The 14,677-nt window shown below is 46.0% G+C and overlaps 1 protein-coding gene across 3 annotated transcripts in view; it reads right to left on the reverse strand.

Moving 5' to 3' along the window:
- The window catches only part of LOC147031692 (uncharacterized), a 47,380-nt gene extending 39,668 nt beyond the window's left edge, over window positions 1-7,712 (reverse strand). For all 3 annotated transcript variants that reach the window (XM_085852864.1, XM_085852858.1, XM_085852853.1), the window contains exons 1-3: window positions 7,488-7,712; window positions 7,254-7,356; window positions 1,748-1,795 (exon numbers count right to left, since the gene is read on the reverse strand). In XM_085852864.1, coding sequence (XP_085708990.1) covers window positions 1,748-1,795; window positions 7,254-7,356; window positions 7,488-7,583 — 247 coding nt within the window. In that variant the 5' untranslated portion in view covers window positions 7,584-7,712. The remainder of the gene's footprint in view (window positions 1-1,747; window positions 1,796-7,253; window positions 7,357-7,487) is intronic.
- Between the last annotated feature and the right edge of the window lie 6,965 nt (window positions 7,713-14,677).

Here is a 14,677-nt window from a genome sequence, read left to right on the forward strand (position 1 = left end):
ACGGCTTATGCAAGGGGAAAGTGGGCTGACCAAGGGTAAGTCTGTTTTTGGTTTTTCATGATGGCCACCCCATTAATTATCTTCAAAAAGGGGTGCTCAAATGAACCCAAGCACCCAACTTTCATTCATACACCACCTTGGAGTTCTCTTTGTATGCAAGCAAAGTTTTGGACTGCTAAGTTTCATGGTTTTGGAGTTATGGAGGAAACACACACACACACACACACACACTTATTATTATTGACTTTTGCATTTGAATTAAAATAGGCAGTTACCAACTTGGTGGACAAATTATTTTGCAGGTAATCTGGAGATTTATTTTTTGATTCTGCAAGGTCAAATGCAATTACAATGGATTCACTGTGATTAGAAATAATCGTTTTTTTGTGAGCTTAGAAGGGGTACAAGTGCATGCGTTATTTTTTTTGTGCACCACCACCTCTTTGGCCATTACTTTGGATTATGTTTGACAGCATAGCTTTATGTCATTGCTCGGCCATTCGAAGGATCCATCCATCCATTGGGACCATACTCTGTGCAGAGCGTTGGTGCTGCTTAAGCAGTCTCCTTAACTATTGGGCACAATCCTTGACGGGTCGCCACTCCGACACAGTATACCAGCATGCTGGCACTCATTTTGGCGACCTCGGAAGGATGACAGGTCGATCAACCCCACCTGGTGTTAATTCAACATCCGAGTGGGATTTGAACTCGGGATCCTAGGATCCCAAGCCTGCCACCCTAAACTCGAAGGATAGCTAGTTTATGTCCATGGCGCAATGAATGGAACACTCAAAAAGTACTGCGAACTTGACAATCCAGGCAATGGAATATCTCGTGTCACATGTGAGAAGAACAAAGTAAACTAGAACTGTGAGCAGTGCTGTCGGCTTCGACGCAGTCCGAATCTGCCGTACCCACATTTCATACGTTTTCTTGGAAAATGGAACCTGGATCCATCATCAGCAGGAAAAAATATCCAGTATGTTCATTTTTATGGCTAATTCAGCATCAGCGAGCCAAACTATAAAAACTAAGCTCCTCATTTTGTCACATTTCAGTGTTTTGTGATTATGTATCGTAACGTATTGGACCAAAAGTGTGCTTCCAGAGTTTTCGAGCAGAAGTTTCAAACTTGCACTTCAATACCGCATAGGGGTGCTTCAGCTGTCTGCCAACTTTCATGGCAATCGGTTTAGTTGTTCTGGAGATGAAGATTGTTTTATGTGTGGGACAAAATCCAAGATGGCCACCAATATAGGCCAAAATTCAAATATAATCCATGATGATTCAGTTCCATGGGTGTGCTTTCCTATGTACATGCACACATTGACATAACCAGCTGTCACGGTTTTTTCAAAAGTCGTTTCACAAAAATCAGCGGAAAAATAATACTTAATAATAGGACCACTACTAAAATAATAATCCCAACAAAAACAATGGGCTTCCTGCCTATCGGCATGGAAGTGTATTAATCAGTTCTCAGACTTCCAGTCCCTTCATTTTTGAAATTATTTGCATTTTCTTAACAAAATAAATGAATAAACTTTGTGGACTGCCATTGGCTTCGAGGAACGAGGCAGCCAACTTGAACTTTCCTCCAAAGTAGTGTGCGATTCCCCATGGCACACAGCGCATGAGAAGTCTGCACACCTTGCAGTCCCTCTTTGTGGTATTTACAATGGAACCTCAGGTGGATTTAACCTCACCAGGGATGAAAAGCAGGACCAGCCACCAAAGCACTTACTTGTATGTGTGTTGTTTTCTTTTGTGCCTGCAGTCACTGATGAAAGACCTACAAACAAACAAATAAAAATTTACGCATGGATGTTTAATTATGGTTTTCAGTTTGACACACTGTCTGAAAAAATAGTGGATTCTTCCAAAATATCACAATCAAATAACACTGTTAACTGTTCAGCAAAGACGTAGGATTAAAGGGATGTTCGAACAGGATTGTGAGAACAGTGCTTTCGAATTTATTAATGAAGATGTAAAAACGAGTAAGCCAATTAAATTTTTTCTTGTATTAGGAACGTACAGGCACACGGACACACTCACACGGACGGACACACTCACACGGACGGACACGCACACACGGACGGACACGCATACAGATTTATCTCCGCCACCGAAATAGGTGACCCTTATTGTCAGTAATTCTGTCTGTCTGTTTGGATGTTTGTTTGGATGTTTGTTCGTTTGTCATCAGCATAATTGGTAGTAAACGTGGGCCGATTTTGACCAAACTCGGGTGGTAGGTAAATCTTATGACCTAGTGCTTTAGAAATTGTGATGGTTGCTCGGGACGCTTTGGTTCCCAAGCAACAACCAAAATACCTTCAAAATCGGTACCGTTCAAGTAAAATCAATTCCGAAAGCCATTATCCCACGTAGGGTTATGAAATTTGGCACGAATGATCGACAGGTGATGCTCCATCAAATATATTCCGGTTTTTGTGATATATGGAATACTTCACCCGCAGGGCCCCCTACTATTAGGGTATGCACGAAAATTGGCGAAAACTGAAGTCCCCCTAGCGACCAGGTGAGTGCATCGATACGAATGAAACTTTGCAGGTTCATGGTACTCAATGAGTACTACAACTTTGCCTCAGGACATATTGACCGATTTCGATTAGGTCAGGGGTCAAAGGTTAATTAGTGCAAAAATCGATAATATGCGAGAGCTGGAGGTGCCTTCGCGCCAAATGCTACTCCTCCTAGGGTTATGGTCGGATTGTCATGAAAATTCACACTAATCGTCTGGAATACATTGTGCACAAACGATCGAGCCAGATTTTCGATTTAGATCTTTGTTCACCCACAGCACCCCCTCGAACTTTGGGGATTTCCGATATCAAACCGCATTTTCGGTACTTTTCATTCAAATGGATACCGAGTAGTTATCAGTAGATGGAACTGGATGAGATTTGATATGCATGATCTTAAGGTGATTCCCTATCCGCTATATGACATCCATTTTGCTCTATATCTTATAGTTTCCATGCTCGGCGACCCATCGCCGCCTACTGGGTTGTCTGTCTGTTTGTTTCTTTGTGTGTTTGTTTACTCTGTAGCAGCCACACCGTTTCAGCAATCATGACTAAACTGGGTATAGACGTCGGCCATGGTCCAACTTACACACTTGTCGTTTTTGGTGAATCTAGGTCAAAGGTCAATGTCAAGGTCAAGGTCACCAGAAAACCGAAATTCTTATTTTTGCAATAACGTCCGCTAAAATGGTCGTATCGACTTCAAACCAAATCCAAAATGTGCATCTTGCAATACTACATCCAACCATATGTCTCATTGGGGTGTCACACCAACACCATTATTAGCGGTCAGGGGTCGAATGTCAGGGGGGGTTAAGGGTCAAAAATTTCAAATTGCGATAAAAACGCCATTTCAAGTCCGATTGACTTCCAAGTTATGATCATGACCAAACTAAGTGCTATAACTCATTAAACAGTAGCACTATCGACTTGTAAGAACTAAATTGATTTCCAGGTTTTTGTTTTTTCAGAGATCATGGAGATGTGACAAAGTTATTCCGGCAATTCCTTGCTCAACTAGCTATTTCATTTGTTTGTTTGTTTGTGTACAGGATATCTCAAAAAGTTGTTGATGGATCCGGAAGAAATTTTGTGGACAGGTTCGGTGTGTGACAAGGACGAACTGGTTAGATTTTGGTGAAGATCCAGATCCGGGTCCACATCTGATTATTTTTTAAGTGATTATTCACCATTGAGAGATCGGGCTAAACTAATATATTATAGAACAAATATCTCAAAAAGTTGTGGATGGATTTGGATGAAACTTGGTAGACATGTTGGGTGTGGGACAAGGAAGAACAGATTCAGTTTTGGTGAAGCTCCGGATCCGCATCTGAAATGATTATTTTTTCAGTGATTCTTTACCATTGAGAGATCGGCCTAAACTGAAATATAACACCATATCTCAAAAAGTTGTGGACGGATTCGGATGAAACTTGGTGGACATGTTGGGTGTGTAACAAGGAAGAAATGATTCAATTTTGATGAACATCCGGATCCAGTTCCGACTACCATAATTTTTTTTTAAGTGATTCTTCACCATTGAGAGATCGGGTTCAAAAACCATATATAGCACGATATCTCAAATATGTATTGGGCTCGAAATGTTCTCGTGGATGAGGCATTGCAGGACGGAGGCATGCGCTCCCCCGAGTGACCTTCTAGTTTTGCTACTGGATTCAGTGATGCATTCCATGACGGAGAGGGATGGGAGAGGGAGGTAAAGCGAAAGAGTTTGAAGGGTGATCTTCTGGGGGTCTTCTGGTCTACATGTGTGGATTATGTAACCTCCATGGGTACAGAACCATTTTTGCAGTTTGGACACAATGAATCTCCAAGCAACTCTGAAACTGGTTTCTATCTTTTTGCCGAACATTTGCGTCTTTTCATATCATTTTCTCTACGGAAGGTACGTTGGCACTCTGGACATTGCATTTGGTGTTCTGCTTACTCTCGGTGTTGCTCTCTATAGGTGGTGTCTGTATGGGCATGTCTGTAAGTAGCTCGTCACCCTACCACTGATGTTGTAGCATCTTCACACCATACATCTTCTGAGATCTTCTTTGTCCTTCTGATTCGTATGGATTAAATCCTTCCATCGCCTACGTGGCCCTCCTTGTGGGCAGAACTTGGACAGCCAGCTCTGGACGCGCGCGCACACAACCGCGCTCTTCCAGAACGTTGGTTCTGCCTCAGCAACCTCTTGGCAACGGTTACAATCCCAGAAGGGCCACCACTCAGACACATCATACTGAACGAAGGTGGCAGGAATTTGTAATTTGTTCACAGTGCCGGTGATGGCTCAACTATTCTCTGCAAAGGACACCAGGGGATCTTTAACATCCACCAAGTAATAACAGCAGACGGGCCACCCGGTTAACGTCCATCCGGGGGATGGCACACACTGATGGATGAATGTGAAAAATCGAGTTGACGGTTTATAGGTGAGTCGAGATTCGAACCGAGGATAGACAGCTTAGAGGAATGTGTGCATCCAATAACAATAATCAACAACACAATGATCAATATCAATAACAATGATCACAGATCAATAACACAGATCAATAACAATGATCACAAAGTAGTGGTTGAGCATGATGTTTAAAAGAAATGGTCCACTTTTACAGGAATACTGTAGATAGGGGATCACTAAGTGTTTCTATCATGCTGAATAACATTATCACAGCAACAACTGGCTGGACAAACAACTACCATCACTCGAATAACTATGACAGCACCAACTGGCTGGACAACTACAATCACTCGAATAACTATGACAGCACCAACTGGCTGGACAACTACAATCACTCGAATAACTATGACAGCACCAACTGGCTGGACAACTACAATCACTCGAATAACTATGACAGCACCAACTGGCTGGACAACTACAATCACTCGAATAACTATGACAGCACCAACTGGCTGGACAACTACAATCACTCGAATAACTATGACAGCACCAACTGGCTGGACAACTACAATCACTCGAATAACTATGACAGCACCAACTGGCTGGACAACTACAATCACTCGAATAACTATGACAGCACCAACTGGCTGGACAACTACAATCACTCGAATAACTATGACAGCACCAACTGGCTGGACAACTACAATCACTCGAATAACTATGACAGCACCAACTGGCTGGACAACTACAATCACTCGAATAACTATGACAGCACCAACTGGCTGGACAACTACAATCACTCGAATAACTATGACAGCACCAACTGGCTGGACAACTACAATCACTCGAATAACTATGACAGCACCAACTGGCTGGACAACTACAATCACTCGAATAACTATGACAGCACCAACTGGCTGGACAACTACCATCAGGCTGACAGTGTAAATCCTCCATGTAAAGGTAAAGCTAAATAGCAGTGTGACACAGTGTTTATTTTTGACAGTTGCTGCCTCACAGAGGAACTTGTACATCTTGTAACCCAAAACACTTCCTGTGATGTGATGTGATGTCTAAAAATGTCCAAAACAAGAGCTGCAGGAGTTCTTGTGTTTATGGTGAAATAATTATTATATAATCCTATCAATTCACTTGCATTGTTTGAGTTGACAAGGTGCATGTTTAAATGGCACCAGTATTATTTGTGTGTTTTCATGTTGGTTCCTCGAGGCTTCCATTTATTAAAGGACAAAAGTATGTTGTGAAGTAACAACAAGGCTTGAATTGGGAAACAAAACATGAAAGGGGTTTGTGAAGGGGTTGGGGAGGAAAAGCTAATGGATTGTTGTTCGGGGGTGGAGTTGTTGGGAGTGGAGGAGTAAGGTCAGGGTTGGGGGAGATATGGTGAGGGGGGAGGAGGGTGCATTTTATGGAGTACGAGTACCTGTTGGGAGCTGGGGGGGGAATTATGTGATGTACCTGTTGGGGGTTTGAGAGGTATTAGGTGGGTTGCTTGTTGCGGTTTTGGGAGGAATTATGTGGGGTGTTTGCTGCGGTTTTGGGAGGACTTAGGAGGGGTGCTTGTTCAATATTTGGGAGGTATTAGGTAAAGGTACTTGTTGAGGCTTTGGGGGGACATTAGGTGGGGTGTTTGTTGAGGTTTTGGGAGGCATTATGTGGGGTGTTTGTTGAGGTTTTGGGAGGAATTAGGAGGGGTGCTTGTTCAATATTTGGGAGGTATTAGGTAAAGGTACTTGTTGAGGCTTTGGGGGTACATTAGGTGGGGTGCTTATTCAAGATTTGGGAGGTATTAGGTAAAGGTACTTGTTGAGTTTTTGGGAGGTATTAGGTGGGGTGCTTGTTGAGGTTTTGGGAGGTATTAAGTGGGGTGCTTGTTTAAGATTTGGGAGGTATTAGGTAAAGGTATTTGTTGAGGTTTTGGGAGGCATTAGGTGGGGTGTTTGTTGAGGTTTTGGGAGGTATTAGGTAAAGGTACTTGAGGTTTTGGGAGGCATTAGGTGGGGCGCTTGAGGTTTTGGGAGGAATTAGGTGGGGTGCTTGTTGAGGTTTTGGGAGGTATTAGGTGGGGTGCTAGTTGAGGTTTTGGGAGGTATTAGGTGGGGTGCTTGTTCAAGATTTGGGAGGCATTAGGTAAAGGTACTTGTTGAGGACTTGGGGGGAACATTAGGTGTTTTCCTTGTTGAGTGTTTGAGGGCATGAGGAAGGTACCTGATAGAGAATAACATAACTACTCAGCGGGAAAGACCCCTCAATTTGTAACTCACCAAACATTACCAGGTAGCAGGCTCGCAAAACCACGGGCATGAGGAACGTTGATGATTGAGGAAATAGAACTGGAAATGCCATAATAAATGGTGGTTGGAAAGTCTGTGGGTGAGCGTGGTACAAGACGACGACGATCATTCGTTTAACTCGTGATGAAAATGGGCCAAAGCATTGCAAGAACAGGATTCAAGTCAAAAATCATGATAAAATGAATCAAGCGGGTATTGAATTACCTGATGGTGGAATCGTTGATGAACGTGGTCCTGCTCAAACCGAGCTTGATCGGTCTGCCTTGCGCTCCTTTCACAACGAAAGCTTTGAACAAACATTCTTGAAATAATCACCACGAGCTTCACCTTCACGTAGGTAACTCGTAAAACTGGTTACATTTCATTTTCCTTTGTCACCTTGGTATTATTGCTTTGCGTGCGAAACAGGCCCATCTTATCCAATGGGCAGAAGGGGGGTTCCCAGAGTCCAGGGGCCCCAGGGGCCCAAAGCTGAGGCACATAACCTCAGAGTTGTGTTCCACGTACAATCCAAGAACAACTCCTTCATGCTTTGATGTTTAAATGTCAGTTGAGAACGACATTTTTGAAGCTCATCGATTTCACTGATATGAATGAGTTGGCAAAACTAAAAGCCAGAAAAAGGTTGCTAGTATAATAATAAATAATAAAATGTGAAGTGTATCTCATCTTCTATATTAATAAGTGTGTGTGTGTGTGTGTGTGTGTGTGTGTGTGTGTGTGTGTGTGTGTGTGTGTTTGTGTTTGTGTTTGTGTTTGTGTGTGTGTGTGTGTTTGTGTTTGTGTTTGTGTTTGTGTGTGTCTCCTCCATAACTCCAAAACCATGAAACTTAGCAGCCTGAAACTTTGCAGGCATACTAAAGGAACTCCAAGGAAGTGTATTACTGAAAATTGGGTGTTTGGGTTTAACTAAAACACTCCTTTTGAAGATTATAATTAACGGCATTATTTAATTATATCCTTTATCAGGCACATCCTCGGACACCTCTCATCTCTTCTATGGGGTCTTAAGGCGTATCCTGGGTTACCACGCTGTGGTAAGAAGCAGCCATGTTTTTTTTGGGCCTGCTCAACCACGCCTTGACTTGGAACAGGCTGCAACAATTTCTTAACGGTAAAGTTTTTTTTTTTTTCACTTTCCTCACTCATATTATTGAATGCCTGTTCATCATAGCTACGAATCACTGGGTGCATTGCAATGCTTATAAACGCCTGGAGATACCAGCATTTTGGCTTTATTTCATTTCCGCACATGTTATAACCTTGAGAATCACTTAAGCTACGCCGACTATGCCGAATAACAAAATTTAAGCTCCATAATTGAACTTTGCAGCAGTTCTGACACTAAAAAAAGCGTTAATTCGTCCAATTCGGGAATTGCTTGGCGTTACTGGGTCCATGGGTTTGATGGCAATTGGTAATCACTTGTTAAACCAGGTGTTCCTTTGGATCTGCCAGAAATGAATATATATATATATATATATATATATATATATATATATATATATATATATATATATATATATATATATATATATATATCGTTTCATAAGCGATGAAACCGGTCCGGCAGCTGAGGTGGTATGTAGCATTGGGATTCTCATGTGTGTACGATGTGTGAACGTCTTTATAGCTGTGGAGGAACTCTGGGAAGGGTTTGTAACAACAAGGTGCTTTCCTTGTGTAGGCCTTCTTGGGTTGCTTTATGCAGCAGCCTTGGAGGGAGGCGTGTGGGAGGTATTAATTATACATGTTGTTATGGATTTCAGAATCGGATCTGACTAATGCATGCAACATTCAGGTCCTCAGACAGTTATTTCCAGAAATGCATGTCCAGAATAGACCCATCACCCTTTGTCTGGTGGGATCCTAAATCTTTGATGTGTTGGAGAAGGGTATAGAACAGATTCCCGTTCTTATGGGACGACCTTTTCCTCTTTACGACACGTTCATGCACGTGAGAGATAGCCGTGAGCCAAACGGAGACTCATTCTGCCCCCTTTCCATCAGGACACTTTGGACTTGTGGGATATTTGATTAAACACACCACAGGTTTTTCACATTTCATTTATTCTGACGGTCAAATACGGCTGTGGATCATTTACCTCACCCACCTTTTTCCATTGACACCCGACACCCCGTTCGGCAGCTCCACGGATGCCGGTTGGTTCCTGCTCGTGTCAGGCCGAACAGAGAGGTGATTGCGACCGTTGACGTCTTGTGAGTGCCCCACGTTTTTGCTTGGCAATTCCGATAAATGGCTGTGCTTTGGCGTCCATCCAGCTCCCCAAACGTGGCGTCGTGGGCCGGACCTATGTTGATTGGGGGATGCATCTCGCTCTGGTGAGAAAGGGATGATCGCGAGATTGACGGTTGGTCACGTGCAGCGATGCACCAATAGGCAAGCTGGAATTGGCTAAAGTCTGCTTGAGGTTCCGCCCACACTGGTGGCCTATAAAAAGGATGGGAGGACCGTCGTCTTGACAGTTCGTGATAGTTGGTGACGGTTGTGACAGTTCCTGAGCATTGCTGATAGCTCCTTACGGTTCCTGAGTGTTGCTGACAGCTCCTTACGGTTCCTGAGTGTTGCTGACAGCTCCTTACAGTTCCTGACAGTTGGTGACAGCTCCAAAAAAAAATCATGTCCAATATTCCACTTGTTTCTCTCCAGGTGATTCATGGATACGAACAGTCAGGGGCGTCTTCGGCAACCCCCTCTCTGTTCGTTAAACTTTTGAACACCTTCTGAGGGGTAATGAGGATAGGCAGTGTTGGGGCTGCAGAATGTGCAGGGAGTGGTGAGGGTGCAAAGCAATAGAGATAAGGAGCAACGAGGCCAGGAAGACAGTTTTTGTTGGAGATTAGTCTGTTAAATATGTAGATTCTTCATTTTTGCAGGAAGGATCATGAACATGGAGTTCTGTGCAGTTTCGAAGGAGCAGGAATTAGAGACGACGAAGGAAGGCTAAATGACATCGTTTTTTTTTGGGGGGGGGGAGTCACAGCAGGAAGACGATGATTGTGGTACACCTGGGAGCAAATTAGGGAGGGGAAATTTACTCGGAAATTTTGGATGTTAGGGAAGCAGCTGAAAGCAAAGGGTTGTGAGCGGAGTGATAGATGTCAACCAATGGCTGGAAGGATCATGTAGGGAGGAAGGTTTTGAATTCAGGAAGCAGTGAGAACTGAAAAAAAGGTCAGGTGCGACCACTCACCCCCCCCCCACCCCAAAAAAACTAAAAAGTTTATTATCTCTGCAACTAAGATGAATAGATCCGTACTAGTTTCATTTTTAGCTCACCTGGAACGTAGTTCCAGGGAGCTTGTGGGATGGCGTGTCGTCAGTCAGGCCCTCCGTCCACAAATACTTGCAACTTCTAATCTGAAACTACACACACAATTCCGATGGAACTTGACTCCAACCTTCATCACCCGTTATGCACCAAAGATTGTTCACGGAATTTAGAAAATCGGGGTCTAACGGGGGTCTAACGGGGGTAGTTTTGGGCACACCATCAATTCCCTTAAATGTGAGCGCCATTTGTCGTGCGCAGACATCAAGGCGGTACACGAGTTCTTGGCATGTTCGGCTCGGCATGTTTGTATCCACCAAGTGCTCATGGAGAGAGCCACACCACACATTGATCTTTGGACTGTTGTGTAATAATTTATTGATTCATATGCAGACTGTGGTGGCTTGGCTGCCACTGATGCAGTGCCCCTGTTACCAGTAAACTGGTACTCATTTTGCCGACCTCAAAAGGATGACGGGCTGAATCAACCCACCTGGTGTTAATTAAACAACACAACAAGGGCTCAAACTCAAAACCCTAAGGTCTTAAGCCAGCCACCTTCACCCACTGGGCCAACACCAGACTTGTGGTACTTTATCAAATGCCTTCTGAAAGTCTGGATATACAACATCCACCGCCATAGCCTCGACCACCCAAATCAGAAACTGCTGCATGGAAGTCCAAAAGATTTGGGAAACATGACGACCTTCTTATAAAAATCCGCCCTTTCAATTAATATCAATTTAAATTCTACGTTCCGAGGAGGACCGCTTTCTGTGAATTATTTTACGACACGAGGTATTGTAGGAATCGCAGAATTCTTCCTGCGAGAGTAAAAAGTTCCAAAAAATCTGGAGTCATGTGGAGACGTTGAATCACTTGTCCACGTGGAGACGTTGAATCACTTGTCCATGTGGAGACGTTGAATTCCTTGTCCATGTAGAGGCGTTGAATCCCTTGTCCATGTAGAGGCGTTGAATCCCTTGTCCATGTGGAGGCGTTGAATCCCTTGTCCATGTAGAGGCGTTGAATCCCTTGTCCATGTGGAGACGTTGAATCCCTTGTCCATGTGGAGACGTTGAATCACTGTCCATGTGGAGATGTTGATTCCCCGTCCATGTGGAGACGTTGAATCACTTGTCCACGTGATGTTGAATCACTTGTCCATGTGGAGACGTTGAATCACTTGTCCATGTAGAGACATTGAGTCACTTGTCCATGTGGAGATGTTGAATCCCTTGTCCATGTGGAGATGTTGAATCCCTTGTCCATGTGGAGACGTTGAATCACTTGTCCATGTGGAGATGTTGAATCACTTTTCCATGTGGAGACGTTGAATCGCTTGTCCATGTGGAAACGTTGAATCACTTGTCCATGTGGAGACGTTGAATCACTTGTCCATGTGGAGACGTTGAATCACTTGTCCATGAGGAGATGTTGAATCACTTGTCCATGTGGAGAAGTTGAATCACTTGTCCATGTGGAGACGTTGAATCCCTTGTCCATGTGGAGACATTGAATCCCTTGTCCATGTAGAGGCGTTGAATCCCTTGTCCATGTAGAGGCGTTGAATCCCTTGTCCAAGTGGAGACGTTGAATCCCTTGTCCATGTGGAGATGTTGAATCACTTGTCCATGTGGAGACGTTGAATCGCTTGTCCATGTGGAAACGTTGAATCACTTGTCCATGTGGAGACGTTGAATCACTTGTCCATGTGGAGACGTTGAATCACTTGTCCATGAGGAGATGTTGAATCACTTGTCCATGTGGAGATGTTGAATCACGTGTCCATGTGGAGACGTTGAATCACTTGTCCATGTGGAGACGTTGAATCCCTTGTCCATGTGGAGACGTTGAATCCCTTGTCCATGTGGAGACGTTGAATCACTGTCCATGTGGAGATGTTGATTCCCCGTCCATGTGGAGACGTTGAATCACTTGTCCATGTGGAGACGTTGAATCACTTGTCCATATGGAGACGTTGAATCACTTGTCCATGTGGAGATGTTGATTCCCCTTCCATGTGGAGACGTTGAATCACTTGTCCACGTGATGTTGAATCACTTGCCCATGTGGAGACGTTGAATCACTTGTCCATGTAGAGACGTTGAATCACTGTCCATGTGGAGACGTTGAATCCCTTGTCCATGTGGAGACGTTGAATCCCTTGTCCATGTGGAGATGTTGAATCCCTTGTCCATGTGGAGATGTTGAATCCCTTGTCCATGTGGAGACGTTGAATCACTTGTCCATGTGGAGAGGTTGAATCACTTTTCCATGTAGAGACGTTGAGTCACTTGTCCATGTGGAGACGTTGAATCACTGTCCATGTGGAGACGTTGAATCCCTTGTCCATGTGGAGACGTTGAATCCCTTGTCCATGTGGAGATGTTGAATCCCTTGTCCATGTGGAGATGTTGAATCCCTTGTCCATGTGGAGACGTTGAATCACTTTTCCATGTGGAGAGGTTGAATCCCTTGTCCATGTGGAGAGGTTGAATCACTTGTCCATGTGGAGAGGTTGAATCACTTGTCCATGTGGAGATGTTGAATCCCTTGTCCATGTGGAGACGTTGAATCACTTGTCCATGTGGAGATGCTGAATCACTTTTCCATGTGGAGACGTTGACTCATCGTCCCAACTCACACAGAGTCACATTTCCCAGGTGTCATGTAAGCGACCAGATGTTGGTCCATGTGAAACATCCTCTTGAGGAGGAGGTTCACGTGGGAAGCGATGGACCAACTCATGAATATATTCACATTGACCACGTGTCCGCTAGTGTCCACAGTTTTTCGGTGACGGTTATCCCGGGCGGTTTTACATTGCCGACCCAGCGTTGTTTGTCCGTGCTCAATCCTTTTAAAATCTGAGCATCAATCATGGAAGCAGCATGCACCATTTCTTCAAGTCTTCAGTATGACTCGGACGGGGTTTAATCCACCGACCCCACTCCAACCAACTCCACCCCACCGCACCCCACCCCACCCCACTCCACCCCACTCCATGCCACCCCACTCCATCCCACTCCACCCCACTCCTTCCCACTCCATCCCACTCCACCCTACTCCACCCCTCTTCCTCCCACTCCCCCCAACTCCATCCCACTCCAACCCACTCCTTCCCACTCCACCCCACTCCACTCCACCCCCCCCCACTCCACCCCACTCCGCTCCACAACACCCACCCCACTCCACTCCACCCCACTCCACCCCACCCCACCCCACTCCACCCTACCCACTCCACCCCACTCCACCCCACCCACAACACCCACCCCACTCCACCCACCCCACTCCACCCCACCCACTCCACCCACTCCACCCCACCCCACCCACTCCACCCCACCCCACCCCACTCCACTCCACCCCATCCCTCTCCACCCCACTCCACTCCACCCCACCCACTCTACTCCACCCCATCCCACTCCACCCCACCCCACTCCACCCACTCCACCCCACACCACGCCACCCCACCCACTCCACCCCACCCCACTCCACCCCACCCCACCCCACTCCACCCCACACCACGCCACCCCACCCACTCCACCCCACACCACGCCACCCCACCCACTCCACCCCACCCCACCCCACTCCACCCCACCCACTCCACCCCACCCCACTCCACCCCACCCACTCCACCCCACCCCACTCCACCCCACCCCACGCCACCCCACCCCACGCCACCCCACCCCACGCCACCCCACTCCACCCCACCCCACCCACTCCACCCCACTCCACCCCACCCCACTCCACCCCACCCACTCCACCCCACTCCACGCCACCCCACTCCACTCCACCCCACTCCACCCCACCCCACTCCACCCCACACCACTCCACCCCACACCACTCCACCCCACCCCACTCCACCCCACCCCACCCCACTCCACTCCACCCACTCCACTCCACCCACCACCCACTCCACTCCACCCACCACCCACTCCACTCCACCCACCACCCACTCCACTCCACCCACCACCCACTCCACTCCACCCCACCCCACTCCCCCCCACCCCACTCCACCCCCCCCCACTCCACTCCACTCCACCCACTCCACTCCAGCCCACCCACTCCACTCCACCCCACCCACTCCACCCCATCCCA

This window comes from Eptatretus burgeri, chromosome 2 (assembly GCF_056783735.1).
Source record: "Eptatretus burgeri isolate ZD-2024b chromosome 2, Ebu_testis_v1, whole genome shotgun sequence".
NCBI lineage: Eukaryota > Metazoa > Chordata > Myxini > Myxiniformes > Myxinidae > Eptatretus > Eptatretus burgeri.